Below are 25,897 nucleotides of genomic sequence, written 5' to 3' on the forward strand. Positions count from 1 at the left end.
TTAACAAAACACAGATGAATTTATTTACATATAATACATGTGCTGTAGCTTGCTACATCACCATTCTTCATCACTTCAGCATGTTTATGCCTGAAAAGAATGTGAAAAACAAGTGATCAAATGAATGCAAGAAGCAACTTACACACACTTTATAATGCCTTCTCTGTGTATGTATATGGCCCTTGATACAAAAAGTAGGGGCACGTGGTAGAGCAAAATGTGAAAAAAAAAATCGCTTTGTTTTCTTTGCAATTTGGGGAGGGGTGTCCCTTTGTGCATCCACATTCGTGCTTTTCATAAACAGCATTTTTGGTGGCTCAAAACCAGTTTTTCCAAAAGGAAGTAGCCAGTGAAAACACACTCTAGTGCAAGCCCCTTGCATTCGCTCTATGCTTACGGCCTAATTTTCTGACGTACAAAAGTCAAAATGCTTGTCTAGAGTCAGCTGTGTATAGAAGATTGTCGGGTAACTTCTAAAGCAGTCCGAAGACACTGTGCACCTTTGTATTCACAATCCGCCTTCAGAATACATAGGTTGGAACACTTTCAGCTCCTAGCATCATTACACCTTGCATTTGCCGTGCTTGTCGATAACCTTAGATGCTGGGGGTAAAGAAGGTTCTGAGGAAGTGTAAATTTCGTTGAAGCCCGTACAGTTTTCTTGTTAAGGGGAGACGCTCCTCGAAAGCACTTTTTTTTTGTTATTCAACTTAGAGCTTCAGAAATTGGACCACTGATGCAGTTTTTCCTCCTGATTCCAAATCTGTAATCAGTTTTTACATAAGTGCAATAGTTTGGGAGTTGTGTTTCAAGTAATGGTGAAACTTGATAAGTTTTCCGGGAACTTTCGCGCATACTAAATGTTCATGCAGAGAGTTGTTCAATGGCTCCTTTTGCTCCCTATTAGCCATAGAGTGCCGATATCTAGCTAGAAATTGTGCTCCAACTTTGAAACTATGAAAAAAACATCTGTGTAGCAAAGTACCCTTTTTTTTCCACTCGACCACCATTAAATTTATTAATAGATATTTACAGCTGATAGGTTGTGCTGATTCAAGTAGATATCGGCACCCTACGCACTCTCCTCAATGTGTGTGCCAAATTTCGTCGTCGTATGACCATTCTAAGTGCCCGAAACACTTCCCGCAAAAAATGCAAATTGGCCAAAATTGCGAAATGAGAAAAACGCGTTTGAAAGTTTGAAAGTCTGTATTTACAAAAATGAAAAACGCAGTAGCACGAAACTTGTGCTGAACACATACACACATGTCCAGAGGGAATATCAGTTGTCTAAAACTCTCCAGCACCGTAGGTTTTCCCTTCCCGGCTGGTGCGGCAGGACTCTTCCACCCGGGCCCTCTTGGCTGCACTGCGACGGTGTGCCCTCGCCTCAGCGGTCTGACGCACATTCATCTTGTGCATGCGCATGCTGTCTCGGCGGTCGCTGAGGGTAACCAGGGCCTCCGAAGGAAGCACCCCAAGCTCTTCCAGCACCTTTTCAAAGCTCGCGTGGCCCCGGTTGAACCACAGGACTGCAATGGCTGTGGCTGTTTCCACAGCAGTCCGGGAAGCAAACCGGGTCTTTGGACACAGCAGCCATATTTTGCTGTTCAGGGACTCGGCCGCGTTCTGTGTCTTGCCGTGGAGGCACCGGGCAAGCAGCTTCGCATCTGTGAGACGCTTGTAGATTGGGAGGACTGCCAAACCCTGGGCCTTGGTCAGGAGGGGGGTGTGGCACGGTGCAGGCTGGCCCTGCGCCTCAGCACGTCGGTGCTTGCACCACGAGTCTGGGCCTGCAGGACAGAACTTGTGACTTCCAGCACCGTCTGTTGAGCACGAGTGCAAACATGAGGCCCATATGGCAGTGTACATCTTGTGGACATTTCCCCGATTGTTCACAATGGCCACCTGAAAGTAAGTTTGAAGCTTCTGGATGGTGGTCTCCTTCAGCTTCTCCCCTCGTGGAAGTGGCGTTGGCAGCTTCCGCAGGCCGGTGCCCAGACGTTTCGCCACGTGGTTGGTGCACTCCTCTTTTTCAATTGGAGTGTCAGGGTACACGTTGGCATCACAGACCCCGTTGTAGGCCTTGCTGTCTCCATCGCTTAGGAAGATGGTGAACCGCAGGGGTGTCTCATAGTCCACAGTCCTCTGCCAAATGCGCACTGCAGCTTCGGCCTCCATGGCATGCGAAGAACAGTCGCAATTCTTCTCACAAACGGGATGATGAAACGCCTGCCATGTTTCTTCATCGCCTCCCATGTCGTTATGCAAACTGCACGCCAGGCAGAAGTTGGAAAGCACTTCATAGTCCAGGCACAAACCAGTGTCCAAGGACACTACAGTTCCCACACCATTGTGGCTTTTGTGGCCTCTTTTTTGCCATGTGCCGTCAAACATGACTGGCACGTCACTGTTACCAGCCACCTCTTTGGTGACGCTGCGTGCCCTTTGCATGTTTTCACAGACAGCCTTCACTGCCGCACTGTGAATCTTTTTGCCGATAGCATGGAAGGTCTTATGGTGCATAGGGTTTGGCAATCCAACTACTGCACAAAATCGTGAAAGTTGCTCATGCCCGATACCGACGGCACGCGCTGCAAGCACCACTTTCAGGTTCACGGCAAAGGCGTCACGCGAACTCCCGCTGTCGTAGCTTCTGCTTGCACCGCGGCCGCCATCTGACGCGACCCGCTTCGACGAGTACGCGGACGAAAGGATGCTCTCCGAGCACTCCGCATTCTCGCAGTGTAGCTCCAGAAACGCCGAAAGGCCTTTCCGCTTTTTATTCGGTGCCCGAACTGCGAGTTTACTCTCGTGACAAACGGGGCATGCCGCGCCTGCGACGACGGCCGTCAATGCACCCAACTCGCACAGCACTACGCTTTCGGCACGATCGGCATTCGGCCTGACGTCGTTTTCGAATAACGCGATCTTTTTCTGCGATGCACTCACAAAATTCACAGCAGCGTTGATCTCGTCGTCGCAGTTGCCATGGTCGACGTTGCCGTGGTCGATGTTAGGCCTACCGGCCGCTGGCCCGTCGCGGACATTTTCGTTGGCGGTGGCTTTCTTGTACGTCCTCCGCCGCTTCCCTCTGAACTTGTTCTTACTTCTGTATTTCCGATGGTCGGCAACGGCCTTTTTCGGGCTTGCCATCGCACGAAAACAGCGAAAAATAACTCCGGAAAACAGTGAAGCGAACTACGGCAAGAAAACACGGGTGCTGTCAGCCAATGGCGGCCCTGCGTTAGTGGCGCGCGGTTTGAAACGGCGGGAAAAGACTGTTTTTGTTGCTTTTTTTTTAGATTTTTCGTGAACGTACGAGACTTCAAGAACCGGGATCGTGGAGAGTAAGGACAACTCTACACGAGCCAGCGGCCGCAATATGGCGGACAGCTCTCTTCGCGGCCCCGCGAGCACGCGAACAGCAGCCCGTTTTGTGAAATTTCGTGATGCCGCGCGTCACTGCCGCTCACTCAGACGCGTTTTTCACTGACTTCTGATGCTTATTTCGCTGTGATATTTTCAGATGTCAAAATATAATGTATAAAGATGATAAAGCAACAAAAAACAGAAAAGGTGAAATTTGGAAAAAAAACGCGACTTTTCGACCCGCGTCTCCCCTTAATGTGAATAAATCCCTGTGACGTACTGAGGTGCTGAACCAGCAAGCTCTTTATTGTTAAACCTCCCAGCCTTTTCAGCATCTTTCGAGGTGAATCACGTATATACATGGGGACAACGGGTATGCTCTAATGGACATGGACTAATATTTCTGATGCAACTGAATAACAATGTGTGAGAACGACTCAGTGTAAGTGTTGAGTTAATGGGAATTGAGTCACAGAATCTTTCCTTTCTTTGTTTAGGGTGAGAGTCCTAGAAATGGCGACATTGAATATTTTTTTTGCATTTAATAATGGTAGTATCACACGAGCCTCTATTCTGAGATAGGATTGAAGCTTGGCCAAACTACAATGAATTTGCTGGAAATCGTTGACCACACTTGACGATACGTTGCAGATAGAGCTGAATGACATCTCACAAAAAAAAAAAAACAAGACAAGCATTGCGAGAGGCTCCACGGCGAAAAATTGACTTTGGCAGTGATTACCAAGCTTGTAACTACTAAACAAAATAATTGAACAGTGTTTCTGACAGTGCGATCACTTTTCACCTGTTTTTGAACTTTATTCCATATCTCAAAACAGTTTTTTATTACTTAGCTACCATTATTTCCCATGTATTTTAAGATAACCAGTTGATTATTTTTTTTGTATACAGCTACTGAAGCAAAATAGAAGCTATGCACTTTACCGTTATTGTGTTACAAATTTTCATAGATGCCAATTAACTCAAAAGTCAAGCTCTAGTGGTAAAAAATTCACAAAAATTCTATATTATGAAGTTAAAAGAGCAAAAAGTTTGGAAGAAAATGATGTATGGATTATATGAATATCCCTTTTAGTCACTGAGAAAACTACCTAAAATCAGCAAAAATGCACAGGATGTATAGGGCCTGCCCGGCGCTCCTGAGAAGTTTCCCACTGGCTCTGATCATGCTCAGAATGAGCAGTTACATTTTCAGAAATATTTGTTGCTATTGTATAGCAGAATGCACGGGTGAATACCTATACTGATTTTCAACTTTGCATTCTGCTGTTAAGCTCTATGTGCCACATATAGCTACAAATTATGGCTGAACTTTCTTAATATAGATTTACCAGCGCAAAAAAAGACGGCACATATTTTAATCATGAACCAACTCGCCCAAGCAGCAGCTTTAGTGAAATTTTTTAAGCACTGTTTATTGATCACAGAATGTTTTTTTTCACTATGCTGAGGTGGGAGGGGGGGGGGGTTGAGGATCCTGTAAAAAAACTGAAAGAGCTTGACCTGAACTAAGAAACATCATGTGAATATACACTACACTTATTCGTAGCCAGGCGGTGGCACACCGGGCCCGTGCCTCTCCCCTCCTTCCCCCCAAACTTTTTTCTCCATGAAATACTTAGCGCAAAATTACCATTTGCCTGCCCAGACCTCTGGTTCAGATCAAAAAGGGCCCCCTCCCCCTAAAAAGTTCTGTGTATGCCCTTGGTTTAGATGAATGAATTTCCAAACCCTGTTTAACATAAGCATCAGTGAGATTAGATAGATATATGGGGTTTAATGTCCTAAAACCACATATGGTTATGAGAAACGCTGTAGTGGAGGGCTCCGGAAATTTCGACCACCTGGGGTTCTTTAACGAAGCATCAGTGAGATTGATAACTAGGATAAAATTAAGGCCAAACCTTCCATTTTTCTCTTTTCACAACATACTATATGTCCTTGGCACAATTCACAGTATATAGAAATCTCAATTGAGAGTGCATTTTCATGTGCTGGCTCTTGTGAAATAATAGCAGTATATTTTGACTACACTCCGAAGGACAAAAAAAAAGAAAACGCCAGGCTCATAATACTTACAAACAAATTAAATTGAAAATGCAAAGCCACAATCAAGATAATATTCAGCTCTAATAACCGGATATCATCAGAAAATGTGTATGATTCATGCTCACACTTTCACTGATTGAAACGCAGCTTCTGGGCCAACTTCATTATCTTTGTGTGCACACTTGTGCGAGACTTCTGGCCACCTTCGCACCTGCTGCCCTTTTTCGTGTTGGAGCCCTTTAAGGTTATCAAGGTGTGGTTCAAATGAAACATATGAGAAGAGCACAAGGATGGGTACAGACTCGTCAATGGGCTTCATTTAGAACACGTATGGTTACACGCTACAGTCTGCAAATTCCTCATCTATGCATCATAGACTTGCATTAATTCTTGTACAATCTGAGCCAAATACGCTGGCCCAATCATTTTCCTCCTGAAAAAAAAAAAGAAGACCTCAGCAAGCTTAGGAGCCAATTGGTCAAGGCTGCATCTCCGAATTTCATTCTTGCCAGTAATGGCTGTCATAGTTTCTGACAAGTAATCAATGGACTTTCACTGAAGTCAGAGGCAGATAAGACCCTTGTCAGGAATCAACAACTTGTGTTCCCTGCGCCGTTCATATATATATTGGCCTGTTTGATTGATGTAAACATTCCTCCTGGTTTGATAAGCAACTAACAAACTAAAAGGTGTGGCACTTAGTGCAATTTTACACACCCTACTAGTGGTTTGTACGCTCCCAAAATTTTTCCAAGGCTTCCTTTGAAAAAATGTGCAATGGCCTTTTTCAGTCTTCGAATACGCACAATCATAAAATAAGTCTTCACATGCTCGTGGTAAATATGTTCAGAATGTATGATCTGATGTTAAAGTTGGGTTAATATTAAAGCACAGCATTTTGTCTGGTGAGCTAGTTTGTGGGTGAAGGTTACTCTTCTGTGCCGTTCAAGGTAAATGCTAAGACCCCGCATTGCCTCTATGAGGTGTGCAAGATTGCACTAAGTGCCACCCCACTGAGTTCGACGTGCGCTCGTCAAGTAGGATAACGAAGTCACTCAGACATGGAGGAATGTTAACATTGGTCATACAGGTCAATGTATAAATGAATGATGTAGGGAACACCAGCCCTTGATAAAGACCAGACAAGGTTCTCACCTGCCCAACTTAAATGCATACGAATTGTTTACTTTTAGTAAACCATGGCAGACTTTACTGGCAAAGACAAGAATTGAGATGCAGTTGTGACCCAATGGCACTTGAGCTTGCCTAGGCTTTTTTCCTAATGAACAAAAGCAATGATTGTGTCTGTGATACTTCACTCAGACTATCAGAATGAACGCAGGTTCCCTGCATGAGTGTACTGAATAAAACCCAGTTGCAGGTCTGCCCTCATCTTCCACTCTTCTCCTCCGACAACATCTGTTATTTAAGTGTATAAGTATCTACTGCACCTTGTAGCTGGAGTTAGGCTCACACTCATGTTGTAAAATGTCATCAATTTACTTGACCTCCTCGCACAACAATCAACACATAATGATATCGACAAGGGAACTCACCCAGTGCAATGATTGTAGGCGTTGATGGCAACTCGGCAAGCTTTTCAGTGATGCTTGTTCCCTCCTGGATGAGCAAAAATATCCCATGTACACAAAAGCACAAAGAGATACCGTATATACTCGTGTAAGGGCCGCCCTCGTGTAAGGGCCGCACCCCAACTTTGAAAGCGGATATTTCGAAAAAAAAAAAACAAAAGTTCAAAATGTCCCGCCAGAAAAGTGTAGTTAGTTCATTTACAGCCAGATGGCGCTGCACGCTTTTCCGCTTTTATTCTACTTCCGCCGACGCGCCGACCACGCTGTTGACAGCGCGCCGCCATATTTGCCTTGTGCGGCCTCTTTGTTGGCATCGTTCCTAGCATCGTGTCGATACGTTGGCAGCGCGACTTCAGATCGGTGTCGTCGGTGTCACTTTGTTGGTTGTAGTGAACCCTGCAGAAGCCAGCGCACGTGACGGACGATGGGCCGGCATCTGAGATCATTCACTGCAGCATTTAAGCTGCAAGTGATTGACTATGCCGAGGAGCACGGGAAGCGGGAAGCTGGACGAAAGTACGACGTCGATGAGAAGCGCGTGCGTTACTGGATGAATCAGAAAGATGCCCTCGCCGCTACTAACAGGAGCCGAAAGGCGTTTCGCGGGAAAAAGTGCAAGTACCCGCAACTCGAAAGCGAGCTCGTCAACTACGTCGTCGACACACGAAGGGACGGCTACGCCGTATCGACTGACATGATACGCGTCAAAGCCCTCAGCATCGCTCGCCACATGGAAATACCCCCGGCACAATTCAAGGCAAGTCGGGGCTGGGCTACGCGGTTTATGAACCGTAACCAGCTTTCTATTCGGCGCCGAACGACGATTTGCCAAAAACTGCCGCGCGAGTACGAAGACCACGTCATTAAGTTTCATCGCTTCGTGAATGCTCTCAGGAGGGAGCATGAATACGACCTGTCCCAAATTGGGAATGCGGACCAGACACCTGTGTGGTTCGATGCACCGGAAAGCACCACAGTGGATTTAAAAGGTGCGAAAAGTGTGTCTGTGCGCACGACTGGTGCAGAACGCCAAAGGTGCACTGTGATGTTGTGCATCACGGCAGACGGCAGGAGGCTTCCGCCGTACGTCGTATTTAAAAGGAAGACTCTCCCAAAAGAGAAGTTCCCTCAGGGAATCGTCGTACGTGCGCAAGAGAAGGGCTGGATGTCCGAGGAACTGGTCGTTGACTGGATTAAGACCGTCTGGGCAAACAGACCTGGAGGGCTGTTACAACGGAAAGCCCTCCTTGTTTTGGACAGCTTTAGGGGCCACTTGACCGACCGCGTCAAGAACCGAGTTGCCGCAACTCGTACGGACTTGGCCGTCATTCCCGGTGGCCTGACGAGTGTGCTGCAGCCGCTCGACGTATGCGTCAACAGACCATTCAAAGTGGAATTTCGCCGATGTTACTCTGAATGGATGGCTGGAGGCGTCCACGAGAAGACCCATACAGGACGGCTGAAGCGGGCGTCGCTCCAACAGGTGTGTGAATGGATTTTGAATGCGTGGCGTGCCATGTCAGTAGAAGTAGTTGCTAAAAGCTTCAAGGTAACGGGAATTTCGAACTCCATGAACGGCACCGAAGATGACCGTCTCTGGGAAGACGCGGACGCCGAGGCGAGCTCCTCCGAGAACGAGGACAGCGAAATGGAATCCGAATAAAAACATTTCTGGCATGTCATTTGTGACTCTTGCACTCTGCTACTGTTGCATAAACAGTACAGACCTTTGGCCTGTACTGCCTGTACTAAATCGGCCTGATTCGTGTAAGGGCCGCACCTAGCAAAATTTTCGAAAAAAAAGTGCGGCCCTTACACGAGTATATACGGTATGTACAGTTGCGGCCATTCCAATATATAAATCAGAGATGCGATCCCTGCAATTCCGTTTTCCACCATGGTTCCTGGTCTATTGCAGGCTGTGTGCACCAAGTACAAATTACCTACCTAGGAGCCTTGAAACTTGGAACAATTTTAGAGCAAAGTAGAATGGATAGCGAGCACGCAAAAAAAACCTGCTCACATTTTGATTCATTTTTCTCTTTGGATTACAGCAACATCATAGACAACTCTGAATGATTGCAGGTCAATATATCAATGTTAGTGGTGATAGTATTGCTTAAAATTATTTTGCATGTGCGACAGCAAGGGACAAAGTGAGCAACATCTTGCAACAACTCTGGCCTATTCCCATTCTTAGTGCCCTCCTCACTGCGTCGTAATGAGGCACTACAGCCAAAGTGACGAGAAACATTGTTCTGCAGTGCATTGCAAAAAACTAATGCTTTGTGCATGTGGAGCACTCTGATTGCACACAAACACTTTTTTTCCCATTGAGCCTGAAAAAGGCTAGTAAACCAAGTTTGTGCACTGTGGTTCACCATGCGTGCACCATGCCCCAACACAGTTTTTGTTGCATGAAGTCTCACTTTTCACAGCGCTACGTTCCTTCTCATTCACTCTGTGAACTTTATAGTCGGATGCTTGGGGACTTCACTCCCTATCCTAGTGGCTCTGATGAAACAATGGCACCTGCCCGCACTAACTGTTGGCTCAAGGGCAGTGTATTTTTTTTTTCAGAACATTTTTGTGACTACGACACAATGCGGATAACCAAAGTAAGTTCCACAAAAAAATTGAAAATTGCCTTTTTTTTACACTATCTTCAAATGCTGATACTTGTGACAAAGCGCGTGTTCCGGTGTAATTTTAATGAATAATGCTGCTGTACAAAGCCACCAAAATTACCTTAAAATGAAGCACAAAGGCAAAAGATATGCAAAGCTACACTATCCTCCTTTTAACTTGTGTCCAGCAATTCATGAATTAGGTATTTTTGGATGTTTAGCATATTTGTTCTGTCAAAAAATTTTGCTGCAGCGGTCACTAAATTCTCATACGGTAGCATTGCACTTGTTCTTTATGGGAAGAAAATACATCGATTAAGAAGTGTAAAAAAGTTAAGTCTGCTCAAAGTTCAGAAATTGTGAAATTAGAAGAAAACTGATTTCAGCAGTCAAAGTTTAATTTTCCTTTATACAAAAGCAGCTTTTTTCACAAAATTCAACTGAAAAAGCTATTGTTTTGTGCTAAAAACCTGCACAGCATTCAGTCGATCCCAGATATATTGAACTCGAAGGGGATCGCGATATATGTAGTTCAATATATCGATGAGTCGAAACACAAAATATGTGTATTTAAGGCATAAATTAGAGCATCTCAGACCTAAAAACAGTTTTTTGAAATCCTAACAAGCACTTAAAGAATGATTCTCTCACAATATGATAAAGAACAAGGCCTGAACATCTACTTTTGCAAGTTATCGCACTTCATTTCACTTGAAAATAGTCTGTAAACTTTTCTCTCTTTTTGCGTGCCACCAAGTTTCAGTTGTCCTCAATATCACTGGACCCTTCCAAGTAAGCAAATTCAGCTCATTCGGCCACAACAGCGCTGAGTGGCACTGAATGCCAATGTAAGCTCCGTAGAGCGTTGGTGGCGAAAGCAATAATTCCACGGCACCGTCAACATTGGGCATCATCTCGGCATCCATGCAGTCAGAACCAGCGACGTCGTCTTCTGCTCCAATGAAGCCGCTCGCTGTCCGAGATGGTGCCCGAAAACACTAACAAGGCATAGAATTTACTGAGGCATTGTACGCCCTTGACAGCAGTCATGACGCACTCAAAGTCGTCACCTGGCACAAAGCCCGCAAAGAAACAGTTCACGACTGTGCTTTACTTGAGGTCGCTCCTAGCACCAGCCATGATTTTTATCGCTACGAGCGTATCAATGTGTAGCGCCGACTTCCAAATGATGATTTATCAGTAACGAGGCGAGAAGTACACAGGTCCACAAGCCACAAAAGGCGATGCTGCCCACAAACGAGCAAGCTCCCACCGTCAGCATGTTGGTGATAGCGATGTCACTTGTGGCTTTGTCATTTTGTAACCGACAGCTGTTGCTTTGGTGCGGAAAGCTAGAAAAAAGCGTAGCCTCCGAAATGAGCGTTCTAAAACCGGAAGCACCAAAATACCTCATGAAGTTGCACATCTCGAAGGCCACGCTTTTCAGTCCCACATGCCATCATACACGATTGAATGCGAACATCGCAATGAGATCACTAAACTTCCTTAAGTCATTCCACTTCGTTTTGGTGCCCTCGGTCATCACCATGCCCCCACGTTAAAACCTGCAGATCGCACATCAAGCATACCGGTGCACTCACAAGTGCTGTGCAACGAGCTAGATCAGCAAGATGGAGTTTCAATGTTTCACTTTTCAGCACCCCCTTTTAGTCACTTGCACGCGAAAAGGGATCGGAACTTGTCGAATTGTGGCTATAAATGATCATTATTTGTTAGGAAAAATGCAATTTGTGGGCTTTAGCGTGGCTCAGAGTTCAATTTAGCGGATGTTCTGCTGTGCGTGAGTTCGATAGATGTGTACAGCAGTCCCGTATTTTTGCATGGGAAATTCAAGGGGATCTCTCAACTTTTTGATATAGCCAATAATTCGATATATCATAGTTTGATATACCCGGGATCGACTGTATTCTATAAAATCTAGAACCTAAAGCTGTTCTCAACAAACCAATACATCACTTTCTGAAAAGATGTTACTGTCCAGTTTTGTACTAACATAATGCAACAAAGTGAAACTTACTTCAAATACTTGGTAAAGGTAGTTCTTGTCTTCCTTAAAATGCGCGCAGAGGAATGGTAGCACAGCTACCTGGACTGCTTTTTCTCTTTGTCCTTCGTCTCTCACGCGCACCACCAGTTCCATAGTATGTTTCGTCGGCGCCTCCTCCATCATCTGAAATAATGCAGGCGCACAGGCCGCCATCCTCTCCTGGAAGATTTCCTGCAATTATTCCAAAAATCAAAGTAAATAACAGTTACTTGATAATAGATGAATTCATCTGTAGAGATATTAAAGTGAAAACTGATTGAAATGTAGAACTATATTACCACCCTACAATTGAGTGCAACAGCTGTGACACGCCAAAAAAAGAAGACAAAAAACAGACTGGTGGGGAATACCACCCTGAAACTACTGCACCAGCTTACTAGAACATGTTGTTGGCTAGTAGGTTCAGGCTGAAGAAAGGTAGGGACGTAAACCACATAGACAAGAAAAAAAGAAGTGGACGAGATAGAGCATTGATTGCAACAGATTTTGTTTGCAAAATAAAAAAGGCTCCTTTTGTTTTTGTAAACACCAAAGCATATGAGCAGGAAAATGGCGTGCACTCCACGATTATGACATCACTATAAAAAAAAAAGGGGTTCAGCGGCAAATCGCTGTCACAACCAGACTCCCTTTCACAGTTATCTCCAACATCAGCAGGGGGTGTGCTACTGTGCTCTTGATCTGAACTGGATTCAATTTCAGGTACTTCCGTGCACTGTGTTGCAGTTTTGCCCCGGTGATACCTTGAAACATGTGTTCTGAAGGAACCTGCTGACCTCAGCACACTACCACAACCCACAAAAGGACACATAACAGCATCAATTCCACTCTCCAGATGGGCAGCTATGTGACCAAGAAGCTCCGTGCGAGTAGGCACACTCGCCCCGCATGACAACACAGAGCAGACAAACGCATCATCAGTCTGTTTGCTGCATCGCTTCTTGTGATGTCTGAAGACGTGACTTCTTAGGCTCTGATAGTTTTTAAACAAAGCTCCACAAGGCTCACAAGGGCAAAGGGCACCGCCCAACACACTGCTGTGATAGTGGTAGTGCTCGAAGTAGTCGGTCAATGTTGAAAATGTCTGTGCGCAATGCCGGCAAGTGGGCATTCTTCATTGATGTTATGGCTGCAATGAAGGTAGAGCACTTATTTTGCTAAATTACATTCACTGGCTTGTGCACTTTTTCAGACCGCCCAATTTTATAATAAAAACACTGCTACAATGGTAATAATACCTTACAGTCTACAATAGTAGAATCATTCCAATATCTGGTTAGCATGTCAGGTTATGTTCAATTTCATATGAACATTAGCCAATGCTTTTTAAGCAGTCCTCTATATAAGAGCACAGTGAATATAAATATTCTTGACCTGCTACAAATGTTTAAACTAAGTTGAAGCAGGCGGCGCAAGGAAAAGAAATAATGACGGAGACTGTAACATTAACTGCACAAATTCTACAGAAAACTGCACCCATACTTGCGCAACTTGGGTCTCTTAAAAGGCTATTCCTGAATGTGCAGTCAAAAGTGAGCTTAGCATATGCTCCAACATTACACATGTTCACAACTTAAGTAATGCTATCCATTATATCGCTAATGTTGACAACAGATGTTCATATCTTGCACATATGTGAAAGCAGCTTCAGCCTCTCAAGTGCAGCCAGGTCCAATATTGAATACAATTACTTTAAAATTTTAGCTTGAAACATAATTACTTTAAACAATTACTTAAAGCTTTTTGTGATATATTGACTAATCAAACAGTTGATACCAAGTATGAATTGCACCGTAGCCTGCCAGTAGTACGCGCAAGAGATGGAAATGGGTGGCTTCAAGATAGGGCACCCAAAACTTCGCATATGCGATCGCTTGATTCTGTTGCCATACACCAACTTCTTGGGTACACACAAGGACTCCCATGCTGGATTAGCTGCAGTTAAGCAGTAGTATGGCTAAGTGACGTGCAAATTCGCAATGTTGTCGGGTGTAAGCAATGTGTCGTGCAATTCCAAAGAAATGAACTGCTGAGCACGCAAATCAATAGACACAACAGAACATGCATGCGAAATGCGAGCGCCAATCGTACCTCACGGCTGTCACTCAAATTCCGCCAAGTACGGCAAAATAAGTTTACACACAGCCAAGTGACAGTTGCTGCCCCTGTCGTCTCCTACACCTATTTTTGTAGTAATGGACGTATGACTTGCAAGCGATGCAGGCATGGAAAACACGAGTGCTTTGTCTGCGCTCGATAAGACGACAAAGACACGTACACGCCTGGTGTGTACGTGACAGCAGACTCCTGCTGATCCGGCTTACAAGTGCACCTTATAACAGCCATGTGCATGGGCACCGAGGAGATCACTAATGAGTGCGTGCACAAACTGACCTGTGACATCCTCAAACTACAAAGATGCAACTCAACAGCAGGCTTCACCACAATAATACAATTAAGTGACACTAACAAAGGAAAAATGCCGTTATTGCTGAGTGCAAGCAATGCTTCATATAATTCCGAAGAATTAAACTGTTCACTGTACTGCTTCCTGCATGCGCAACTCAATAAAGGTGCAACACAGCGTGCGAGCACTATGGTCGTACCTCATAGCCGACACTAAAAATCCACAAAATGCACTGAAATATGCCTACGCACAGTAATGTTACCGTTGCTACCCCTACTGTTTTCTGTGCCTAATTTAGTAATAAGGTATGTATGAGCGATGCAAGCATGGCAAACACGTGTTTCATTATTCACCTTATAATAGCGACAGACATGTTACATGCCTAGCTCGTATGAGCTGTGGCATGCGAGTGCACCTTATAACTGTTTATAAGATAGGTAATAATCGATAACGGTGAAATAAATGCCTACCTGATTGTGATGTGTGCCAGGTGATGGACTTCGCAGGAAGGTGAGAGAGCTCTGACAATAGCCGCCTGCCTTGACCACGTAGGGTGCCAGAGACCACTGAGCTGAACAAGTGAAGAGTGCGCCAAAAAACTTGACAAGTGAGGAACCAAACAAATGAACTGCTAGCACTACTTGGTCCTGAGCACGTAAATCAATAACAAGATGCAACACAACCTGCATGCAAAATGCGAGCACCAATCGTACCTCACGGCTGTCACTCAAATTCCGCCAAGTACGGCAAAATAAGTTTACACACAGCCAAGTGACAGTTGCTGCCCCTGTCGTCTCCTACACCTATTTTTGTAGTAATGGACGTATGACTTGCAAGCGATGCAGGCATGGAAAACACGAGTGCTTTGTCTGCGCTCGATAAGACGACAAAGACACGTACACGCCTGGTGTGTACGTGACAGCAGACTCCTGCTGATCCGGCTTACAAGTGCACCTTATAACAGCCATGTGCATGGGCACCGAGGAGATCACTAATGAGTGCGTGCACAAACAGACCTGTGACATCCTCAAACTACAAAGATGCAACTCAACAGCAGGCTTCACCACAATAATACAATTAAGTGACACTAACAAAGGAAAAATGCCGTTATTGCTGAGTGCAAGCAATGCTTCATATAATTCCGAAGAATTAAACTGTTCACTGTACTGCTTCCTGCATGCGCAACTCAATAAAGGTGCAACACAGCGTGCGAGCACTATGGTCGTACCTCATAGCCGACACTAAAAATCCACAAAATGCACTGAAATATGCCTACGCACAGTAATGTTACCGTTGCTACCCCTACTGTTTTCTGTGCCTAATTTAGTAATAAGGTATGTATGAGCGATGCAAGCATGGCAAACACGTGTTTCATTATTCACCTTATAATAGCGACAGACATGTTACATGCCTAGCTCGTATGAGCTGTGGCATGCGAGTGCACCTTATAACTGTTTATAAGATAGGTAATGATCGATAACGGTGAAATAAATGCCTACCTGATTGTGATGTGTGCCAGGTGATGGACTTCGCAGGAAGGTGAGAGAGCTCTGACAATAGCCGCCTGCCTTGACCACGTAGGGTGCCAGAGACCACTGAGCTGAACAAGTGAAGAGTGCGCCAAAAAACTTGACAAGTGAGGAACCAAACAAATGAACTGCTAGCACTACTTGGTCCTGAGCACGTAAATCAATAACAAGATGCAACACAACCTGCATGCAAAATGCGAGCACCAATCGTACCTCACGGCTGTCACTCCGATTCCGCCAAATATGGCAAAATAAGTTTACACACAGCCAAGTGATAGTTCCTGCCCCTGTCGTCTCCTACACCTATTTTTGTAGTAATGAACGTATGACTTGCAAGCGGTGCAGGCATGGAAAACACGTGTGCTTTGTCTGTTGCACTCAAAGGTGGTGTGGTGTCCATGTCGAACGCGGACAGCATCATGGGCACTTCGGCATTGGGGTCACTAGTAGCCGGCGTTGCGCCCGCGCCAGTGTTGGGTCGGCGCGGGTGCTTTGTTAGGCCTAGCCTTGAACGTACCCCGGGCGCGTCCTCGTTGTGGGGTTTTTTTCGCTTCTGTGCTTTAAGTCCCGAAGATTTTGGTTGCAAAAGAGTCTTAGCAGCTTTACTGACCTTGCGCACAGGAATCTTGGAGGCAGGAAGAGAAGTTCCGGGGCAATCCGGCGTTTTTGTGGGAGCAGATGCAGCCGTGACTGATGTACACGACGCTCGTAGCGCCCTCTTAGGCTACGAAGGGAGGCGCTCAGCTGAAACGGCACCGGCGGGTGGTGCGGCTTTTAATCGAACTCGCGACGCTCCCTTTGGGGCAAACTGACTACTTTAGCGCCTGCCTACAATTTGTTTTTGTATTCTAGCCGACACCACGATGCACCGATGCTATCTTGCACCCATTCTATTGGGCAGTGATGGCCGGACACACCGCAGCAGTCGTGTTATTTTGTGTGACCATCAACGCATTTTTTTTTCTTTTGGCCTGTTGTGGTTGGGAAGAGCTATGGTGGTGCAAAAAATTTATCGGTTATTCAGGAAAAGTGGTGTAAAGGGAAATAGTTCTGAAGAATCGATGTTCTCGTCGCAGGTAGTGAGAACCATTCAACAACCGATGAATTCTTCGGTGACGAAGTGAAGTCGCCGTCGGTGTTCACCGAGTAGACTCATGAATTCATAAAAAGAACAAACGTTTCCCCGAGCCTTCCAAATTTTATTATTGGGCTTGAGCTTGCATGGTAGGCTTGACGGTGCGAAACAGCGTGAAAACAACGAGTTCATACAAAGAAACAGCAAACCGCACCCTTTTAAAATACACTTCATTACTGTGTTTCATTGACTGCGTGTTAATTGGTGTGCCAACTATACAACGCAGCTACGATTATAGGATTGCTCTCACTAAACAAGTCAAGGCTTGCAAGCACGAAAAAAAAAAGGAACGAAAATAGGAGAACATGTACACTGTCTCTTCTTCTGTGTGTCGTGCATTCTCACGATGTGACGAAAAAAAAAAAAAACGTAAACTATTATGCACACCATCAAGATTCACATATATGCAGGGATTCTTGGACGGGTATGTTTTTTTTTCACTATCTTTTGTCAATAAAGTCTCATAGACGCAGTACAAGTACCTGTTCGCTTTCAATCTTGCAAGATTGAAAACGAAGTGCAGCGCCTTTCGACGATATATATATATATATATATATATATATATATATATATATATATATATATATATATATATATATATATATATATATATATATATATATATATATATATATATATTTATATATATATATATATATATATATATATATATATATATATATCGGAAGCGAAAAAGCACGACGTACGCCGAAACACCTTTACTAATTACAAATGTTTCGGCTGATGGGCCAGCCTTCGTCAGTGTGACCACACTAACGAAGGCTGGCCCACCATATCGTCTCGCTTTATAACTTTTTATGGCAACCCGACTTCGCTACTAATAGTAAATTTAGCTTCCCTTGCGGTGAAGTATCATAATGCTGTAATTATCCTCTTCCTTAATCGGTAAAAACTCTGAAACGTTCTCTTTTTCTTTTTTACCGCTGCTATCCTTCTCCGCCTCTCCGAATATATATATGTATCCATACTGGCACTTTCCAGTGATCCTGCATGCAGCTCTTTTTCTCCATTGTGAGTTAATGAACAGTTTCTCTTCCTCATTCTCTCGTATTTCTTAGTCTATCTTCGAACCCAATGTTGCTCTAAGCTTAATTTCCTCATCAAAGCCTGCCCAGTTATCACACTTTCCGTCTTCGTTTTCTGACTTTCCATGAGCGTACAATGCGAATCTGCGCATTCCTTACACACTGTGGGACGCCTCATCTTAGTCGGCGACTGCAGCGTTGCCGCTGTATGTATACGTTAGCCACCCGCCACGATAGCTCTCTCAAGGCATTGTCCATGGCTATCGCTTAATTTTCTGTTCTAGTTCACTGTATCATTGTCGAACGGGGGGAATGGTCAAAGTTCAGCCAGTATGTCGCCGACAGCTCTCTCAAGGCATTGCCCATGGCTGTCGCTTAACTTTCTGTTCTAGTTCACTGTATCATTGTCGAACGGGGGGAATGGTCAAAGTTCAGCCAGTATGTCGCCGTGCACACAAATCACGGAAGCGTGTTCTTGAAGTACAGAAGACATACGTTTTTCTGGTGTTTTACGGAAGGAGCGAAAGAACGGAAACATCGACTGCTGCTTTACGGCAACTCCTGCTGTTTCCCATAAACCGCAGCACAGTTTGTGCTTTAAACGTCCAGTCTCGCTATTTTTCAGGAAACAGATGTTACTCTGTAGTTTCTACGGTCTGCTCCGACGTTAAAACACGGATATTTTTTACAGTGTAAACAGATGCTTTTCAGCATTGAGTGCTCACCGCGAGATTCTCCTTTTATAAAAGTTCAGAGGCGTAGGCGAACATGTCCCCGCACAAATATTGTGGACAAGGCAGCTTTCCTTTATGCGTAACTCTTTACAAATAAAGTAGACTGCCTGCCTATTGTATCATTCACTTCACGCGGCAGCATCAGATGGCGTTCGGTGGTGGTGGTCAGAAGGATAGATATATGAGATAATTTCGTTTTCGCTGAGGTGCACAACCCAACTTTCAGCAGACCAGATGAAAAATAAAATAATTATGCCGTATACTACATAATGCACTCGTTTTATTTGCGCCAAAAGGTCGTTTAAATTCAACTGTTTGACCCTTCTTTCCATTGGTGGCCGCCCTCACTATCGAATAAATATGACACACGTCATTCGGTTTGAAAACTAGCCCGAAACCACAAGACAAGAGAGCGAGAACAAAACATACGTACTTTGCTCGCCTGACCACTTGGATGCAACGCCCCTTGCTCTTTTATCGATATGATTAAGAAGGAAAAAGTGCCGCCATATTTATGAAGTGAATGACGATGAGTGGGCGAAGCTCGGGAGGTAAATCTGGTAAACCATGAATCCTCCGTACATTTTTCCCACTCGATTTTATTACAACGCTCCCCCTAGAATACGTCGCCGCACTAAATCAAACGATTGCCTTCCACCAATGACACGTGCCATATGTGACATCATTCCTATTTTATAATATTTTATATTATCTCGCATATTTCATGGATGGATGGATGCTATGAGCGTCCCCTTTATAACGGGGTGGTGACAAGTATGCCACCAGGCTCGAAAAAAAAAAACAAAAAAAAAACCCTTTTTTCTTTTTTTTTAAGTTGGCCTAATGCTTCTACTTCGATAAATTCTATCTTAATGGAAAAAAAGGTAAATTTTCAGCTTAAGTTCTCTGCCATTTACGGCACACTGTCCATATTTTATTTTTCCAATATTTATTTTTGTCCTTTCTCTCTAATTTTCTGCCACCAATACTCTAACCGTCTCTTACTTATTTCAATCGCGGGTGTGTTCAGCTTTCCATTGTTGTCCCTAAAACCCAAGGCTTCCTGTAGGCTCGTGCCCAAACGTACACCTGGGTGGATATCTCCACATTCAATCAGAACATGCTCCGCCGTTTCCTTATCTTTCCCGCAGCATGTGCATTGTTCTTCTTCTTTACTGAATCTTGCTTTATAACTACGCGTTCTAAGGCAACCCGATCTCGCTTCAAACAGTAAAGCGCTTCCCCTTGAATTATCGTAAAATGCCTCCCTCCTTATTTCATTTTTGCCCTTTCGGTAGTTACTCAAAGCCGGTTTTTTCTCCATAGCTGCCATCCAGTAAATCCTCTCCGCCTCCCTGACTTTTCCCTTAACGCTCTTTGTTGACATATGGCTTACAATACCAGCCGTATAATCTTCTAGTTCTTTTTCTCCACTGTGTGTCCACGCTCTTCCTATACAAATAACGGAACACCTTCTCTGCCCATCTACTCTCCTTCATATTTCTTAGCCTTTCTTCGAACCTTATTTTGCTCTGCGCTTCCCTCGCCTCAAAACCTGCCCACCCCATATCGCCCTTTACAGCCTTGTTTGTCGTCTTCCCGTGAGCACCCAACGCGAGGCGTCCCACAGTCCTTTGATTTACATCCATTCCCGATTGCACCTCTGCCCTCATGCACACCACTGAGTTCCCAAAAGTAAGCCCTGGAACCATTACACCCTTCCACAGACCTCGAAGCACCTCATACCTATTGTATCCCCACAACGCTCTGTGCTTCATTATTGCCGCATTCCTCTTTCCTTTTGCTGCCGAGGCTTTTTCCTGTACCTCCATGTATCTATCACTCTCATTTACCCATACTCCAAGGTACTTGTATTCACTTACCCTCGGTATTTCTTGGCCTTGTATTGACACCGTCTGATCACAGGGATCATTGAATACCATCAATCCACACTTCGTTACACTGAATCCTAGTCCAAGAGCTTCACCTTCCCTTCCGCATATATTCGCCAGCTGCTGTATATCATCTCGACTGTCCGCAAATAAGACGATATCGTCCGCATAAAATAAACCTGGAAGCTTCTGCTCAATCATCATGCCGCCCTGTTTGTGTGACAGATTAAAACCAATGTTGCTACCTTCTAGCGCTTTTTCCATACTCACCATGTACAGCATGAATAACAGCGGGGACAAAGGACATCCCTGTCTCAGACCCCTGCTAACCTCAACGTTCTCTTTGCTACGCATTCCTTCCCACTCTATGCAAACTGTATTTTCTCGGTATATCTCCCTCAAAAGCTGTATACAGTCGTCGCCCATGCCCATTCCTTTCAATATATCCCACAAAATTTCCTGATTAACGTTGTCGTATGCCCCAGTGATGTCTAGAAAAGCCACGTACAAGGGCCTATTCTCTATTTTAGATATTTCTATACACTGAGTGAGAACAAACAGGTTATCGTCTAACCGCCTGTCGACTCGAAATCCGTTCTGAAGTTCTCCCAAAATATCGTTATGTTCGGCCCATGTTTCTATTTTCATTTTTACTGCTTGCATCGCCAACCTGTATAGTACCGATGTAATGGTTAGTGGTCTATACGAGCGAATCTTGTCCTTTTCTCCCTTGCCTTTATAGATTAAGTTCATTCTACTTTGTCGCCAACTGTCCGGTATTTGTCCGTCCTTTAAGCTTTTTTCTACTGCTTTTAACAATGCTTCTTTAGTGTTATGTCCTAGTTCGTTAATGAGGCTAACGGGAATCCCATCTAAACCCGCGGCAGTGCGCTTTGGAATTTTTCCTTCGGCCTTTTTCCAGTTGAAATTATCAAGTACTGGCTCTTCCTCTGTTGCTTTCTCCGCCACACTTTTACTCACCGGGGAGATCCCCTGGACGCTCTTTTGAAACGAGTCGGCTGTTACCTTTTGGATGTAACCTAGCGCTTCGTACCCTTCCAATTGATTTCCTCCTTCATCTAGAATATGTTGTTGCGTTGTGACAGACTTCCTACCTAGCGCCTTTATGTGGCTCCAAAAAATCCTAGGCGCGGCCTCCTTTTTTTCGTGTATCTCTGTCATCCAGCGTTCACTTTCACCTTTAATTTTTGCCTCTACCAATTTCTGTACAAGGGATTTTTTCTCTAAATATATTTCCCATATTTTTTTGACTTCGCCCTGCGGCCGCTTCTCCTTTTTTGCCTTTCTATGCTCCCGTGATGCTTCGCGTCGCTTCTCGATCGCCTCCCGGATTTCCTTGTTCCACCAACTTTTTGGCTTCCTTTTTCCTTTCCAGCAAACAGTTTTCTTCTCTTTCCCTATCTCCTTCGTCATTAGATGTAACAGCTCACTATACTCCCAGTCCTTGCCTGGTATTTCGCCTACTTCTTCCTCGACTCTTGCGGCTATATTTATTATTTGTTTGTCATTTAAATACGAGCTGCCAGACTTTGATTCCATGCTCATATTTTCAGTTTCGTATCCCATTTGTAATGTTATTCGTTTATGATCACTACCCAAGCTGTTAATGCCTTCCTCGTCTATCCTCATTTCTGTCAGTTTGTGGTAAATTCCTTCAGTCATGAGACAATAATCAATACTTGATTGCTTGTTTCCGACTTCCCATGTGATCTGGCCGTCACATTTAGGCCCCGTGTTAACTATCTCCAGACTATGTTGCTCGCAAAGATCTAGTAATAACTTCCCATTGGTGTCTGAATATCCGTCAAGGTCATGTATGTGGGCATTCATGTCCCCTAGAAGGATGATTTCGGCCCCATTACCAAATTCCTTAATATCCGCACTCATGCAATCCACTATCTCCTGATTCTTTTCTCTGCAGTTATTCCCCGTCCACAAGTAGGCTACCCCTAGCCACGTTTCCTTTCCACCTACTGTGCCCAGAACCCAGAGGTGCTCTGAACACGTCTGTTTCACTCTAACCCATTTGGCTCCGCGGTGAATTAGCATTCCTACACCCCCACCTTTCCTTTCCGATATGGTCCTGTTACACCCTTCCCAAACATAATTTTTAATATGTGGTGGCTCTTCCAAGTCTCTAAGGTGTGTTTCTGTAACCGCATACACGCCTATCTGTTCTTTGTTTAACTGCTCCTCAATCTCTAACCATTTTGCCTTCTTTCTGCCACCCTGCATGTTTATGTAACTAATTGCAACACGCGCCTTTTTCCTTTTTCTTTTACCTTTTTTCTGGTTTTTCGCAATTCTACCTGTCAAAGCGTCCTCCTGGTTGTTTTCCCTGTTACGAGCTACCCCGGACTCCGAAGGGCCCGTGAGCCCCCCAAAAAAGCTACTGCGCGTCCTGCCAGTCGCCAGCCCACCTCGTGTCCAAGCCTCTTATCGAAATGAATCTTGTCTCTTTGGAATCCACCCCACCTGTGCACTTCCCTGTTTAAATCCACTACCTCGAAACCCTTCTCTCGACTAATTCGCCATATCTCTTTGTTTGCGTCGACAACCGCTCTTTGCAGGTTGACGTTGCGTACTGGTACTTCTGGTACTGTGCATACTACAATTTGCACCTGGGGGGACACGGTGCGCATGTCATCCACCCCTTTCGCCAAGGTCATCGCTAGTCCTGACGATTCTTTTTTCAGGACGTCATTTAACCCTCCCGCAATTACAACGAGGTTACGATTGTTAGCTTTAGCTGCGAGTTGTTCACCCGCTTGACTCATTACTGTCCCCAGCGTTTGTCCTGGGAACGTCCCTATCGCAACTCTCTTGTCGCCTTTCACCCTTTCTTTGATTGCCGCTGCGCATCGGACTAAATTTGAGTCACCGGCGATGATGACCTGTTCAGACATTCCTTCTGAAACCTGCACCTGGCTGCTGACTAGGTGACTAGCGTGAGTCACGGCTGCTGGTTTGCTCCCTCCCTCCCTCAAAACTACTTCCCGGTAGCTGGGCCCTGTGGCCAATGTATCTGCCTTTGTCATGCCTGTTTCCTTCATCTCTCCCGCACGGGGGGTCGTCGCCATAATGCTTCCGCCGTCACCTGCGTCTTCGTTCCCTTTCACGACCTTCGATAGGCCCTTCTCGGCTGCCCGGAGTCTCTCTTCCATGGCTGACGTTTTCTCTCGCTCCTTCGCCAATGCATTCTCCAGCTCTGCGATTTTCTCCATGAGCCCACTCTGGACCGCCATCATATTTTTCATTTTCTCCTCGAACTCGCACTGTCTACACTTGGCGTCATCTTCTGCTTTCTCCTCCGCACTAATTTCCACCTTCCACCCTACCCCGCACTCTGAACACTTTACGGTCTTTTTGACCATGGCTAGCTCAGTTTACCGATGCCCACGTGTTAGAAAACTGTACTAAAATACACTGGTCTAAGCCAAAAAGAACCACAATAATAAATAAATACGCTACACTTCACAGCACCTGCGCATGCACGTGGTCGGTCTACGCGCAGTCCTCAGCCACGTGGTGGCTGGAGAAAAAAAAGACACAGTACAAAATACTAAAAAAAACGTACACCGTACTAGACCTAATCAAGCTTTACGCTAGCGCCTCACGTTCTCATAACGCTACATACAGAGGCAAGCTGGAAACGTGCAAAAACACTTATCTGTAGCTGTCATTCCGGAGCTCTCCAAAAGCTGTCATTCCGGAGCTCTCATCATCAGCTACAAGTAACGCCGTCTAGTGAACACTGCAAGAACTAAACGAGAGGTGGCTACATACAGGGGCTGGTACCATAATCTAGTGAACACTGCAAGAACTAAACGAGAGTGGCTACATACAGGGGACGCACAGGCCCTAAAACATACACAGATACGCCCTCCTCCTTTCTACATATTGTCGTACTTCAACAAGCAGCAGTACCGCCAGTAGATGCGCGCCCGCACCACCTCTACGAGCCGCCACTCTCGCCTGTGGAAGCGGCTGAGAAGTGTGCGCTTTGACCGCCAGGGCAGGCGTGGAAACTCCAGCGCTGGTTCCCTACAGCCGAAATAAGTAGCGAATGGAAGCAAAGTTTATTAACGGAATGTCATGAAAGAGATCCTTTCGCGAAAATTCCAGTGTCAGCGTCTTGAGCGAAAAACCAGCGTTGTGCATGAGCAAAAAAATCTTGAAAGATGCAAAGAAAATAAATTATAAAGTATTTGGTTTGAGTGTGAATTGAACCCAGACCATATGCGGGGCACTTATTTTAGAACATCGAGCCACGCCTTTGCTTGAAACTGCTTCGCAAAAAAAAAAAAAGGAACAGAGAAAGGAAGAGGAAAAGAAGCCCGTTATCAGAAGATCATGTAGTGGGAAGGGTCTCCTTAAATATCGCGCTAGGCTTCAAAACGTGTGAATTGTGCAACTTGTGGGTGGTTTACAGATGTACCCTCTGAAAACACTCAGAAATGCCTGATCATCATCATCATCATCATCATCACCACCACCACCACCACCGTCATCATCAGCAACAGCAGCAGCAGCGAAATCAACAACAAAGTGAGGAGGTGCGTAGGTTCGCATGTAATTGCCTTACGAACGCGCAGTGAGCCCTGCGCCGATTCGCAAGAGAAAGAATTATGGCGTAGTGGGCACTTGGCAACTGTAGCTGCAGTAGGAACTTTGGAATAATTTAAATTCAGTCAGAGTGGTCACCATCATCATTTCTTTTTTCCTTAAAGGCTCCTGTCGGGGTATTACTTAAGGAGGGGGGGGGGGTAACATAGAAAGTTAGACATGAGACTTGTCAGGTCACAAATTTGAAACCATCTCAGTGAAATAAATTACCTGTTTATTAGATGCAAAATAAAACATTACAATTTAACCAGACGTGAAGAACAGTGCAAGGTCGTAATTAATAATACAGCGTGAGGTGATTAGCAAGCAACAGCTTAAACACAATGGAATTACGCTCGGTGACAACATTATCTGGCAATATATTCCACTCTGCAATGGCGATCGGCAAAAAAGGTTGATTGAAAGAAGACGTTGAACCATGCAACCGCTTGATGCTGCAAGAGTAAACAAGCGACGAGATGTACGGTGTGGTGGGTTTAGGATCTTACCACGAAGTTGAGGGAAGTTGTAATAGAGCCTATGGAACAAGCACAGCCTTATACTTACAATCTTACGTCGGAATGACAATGACCCAATTCCCAGGGATAGCTTTATGACACTGATGCTTTCATCACGGCTGTACCTGGAAGAGATGAATCTGGTCGCACGGTTCTGTATGGATTCTAAAATGTTAATGAGGTATGCTTGGTGAGGGCTCCAAATAGCTGAGGCACATTCACGCTTACTCCGTGTAAATGTTTCGTACGCATGATTTCAAATTTCTAAATAAGCAGCATTG

The 25,897-nt window shown here is 44.9% G+C and overlaps 1 protein-coding gene across 1 annotated transcript; it reads right to left on the reverse strand.

Annotated features, from left to right (window-relative positions):
* Nucleotides 1-24,294, reverse strand: LOC142817472 (uncharacterized). Its single transcript, XM_075894486.1, has 7 exons — nt 24,280-24,294; nt 16,276-16,436; nt 15,636-15,736; nt 14,607-14,707; nt 11,700-11,900; nt 6,999-7,062; nt 1-90 (listed from the first exon to the last, which is right to left on the reverse strand). The coding sequence occupies exons 1-7, from the start codon at nt 24,292-24,294 to the stop codon at nt 71-73; spliced, it is 663 nt and encodes a 220-aa protein (XP_075750601.1). The 3' UTR covers nt 1-70.
* Between the last annotated feature and the right edge of the window lie 1,603 nt (nt 24,295-25,897).

Source organism: Rhipicephalus microplus, chromosome 5 (assembly GCF_043290135.1).
Source record: "Rhipicephalus microplus isolate Deutch F79 chromosome 5, USDA_Rmic, whole genome shotgun sequence".
Classification (NCBI taxonomy): Eukaryota; Metazoa; Arthropoda; class Arachnida; order Ixodida; family Ixodidae; genus Rhipicephalus; species Rhipicephalus microplus.

What these genes read in the sequence shown, in the direction of transcription:
- LOC142817472 (XM_075894486.1), bottom strand. An exon ending in CTGGCACACATCACAATCAG is followed by an intron (nt 11,901 to 14,606) that starts GTAGGCATTTAT and finishes GAATAATTGCAG; the next exon opens with GAAATCTTCCAGGAGAGGAT. An exon ending in GCCTACAATCATTGCACTGG is followed by an intron (nt 91 to 6,998) that starts GTGAGTTCCCTT and finishes CATTCTTTTCAG; the next exon opens with GCATAAACATGCTGAAGTGA.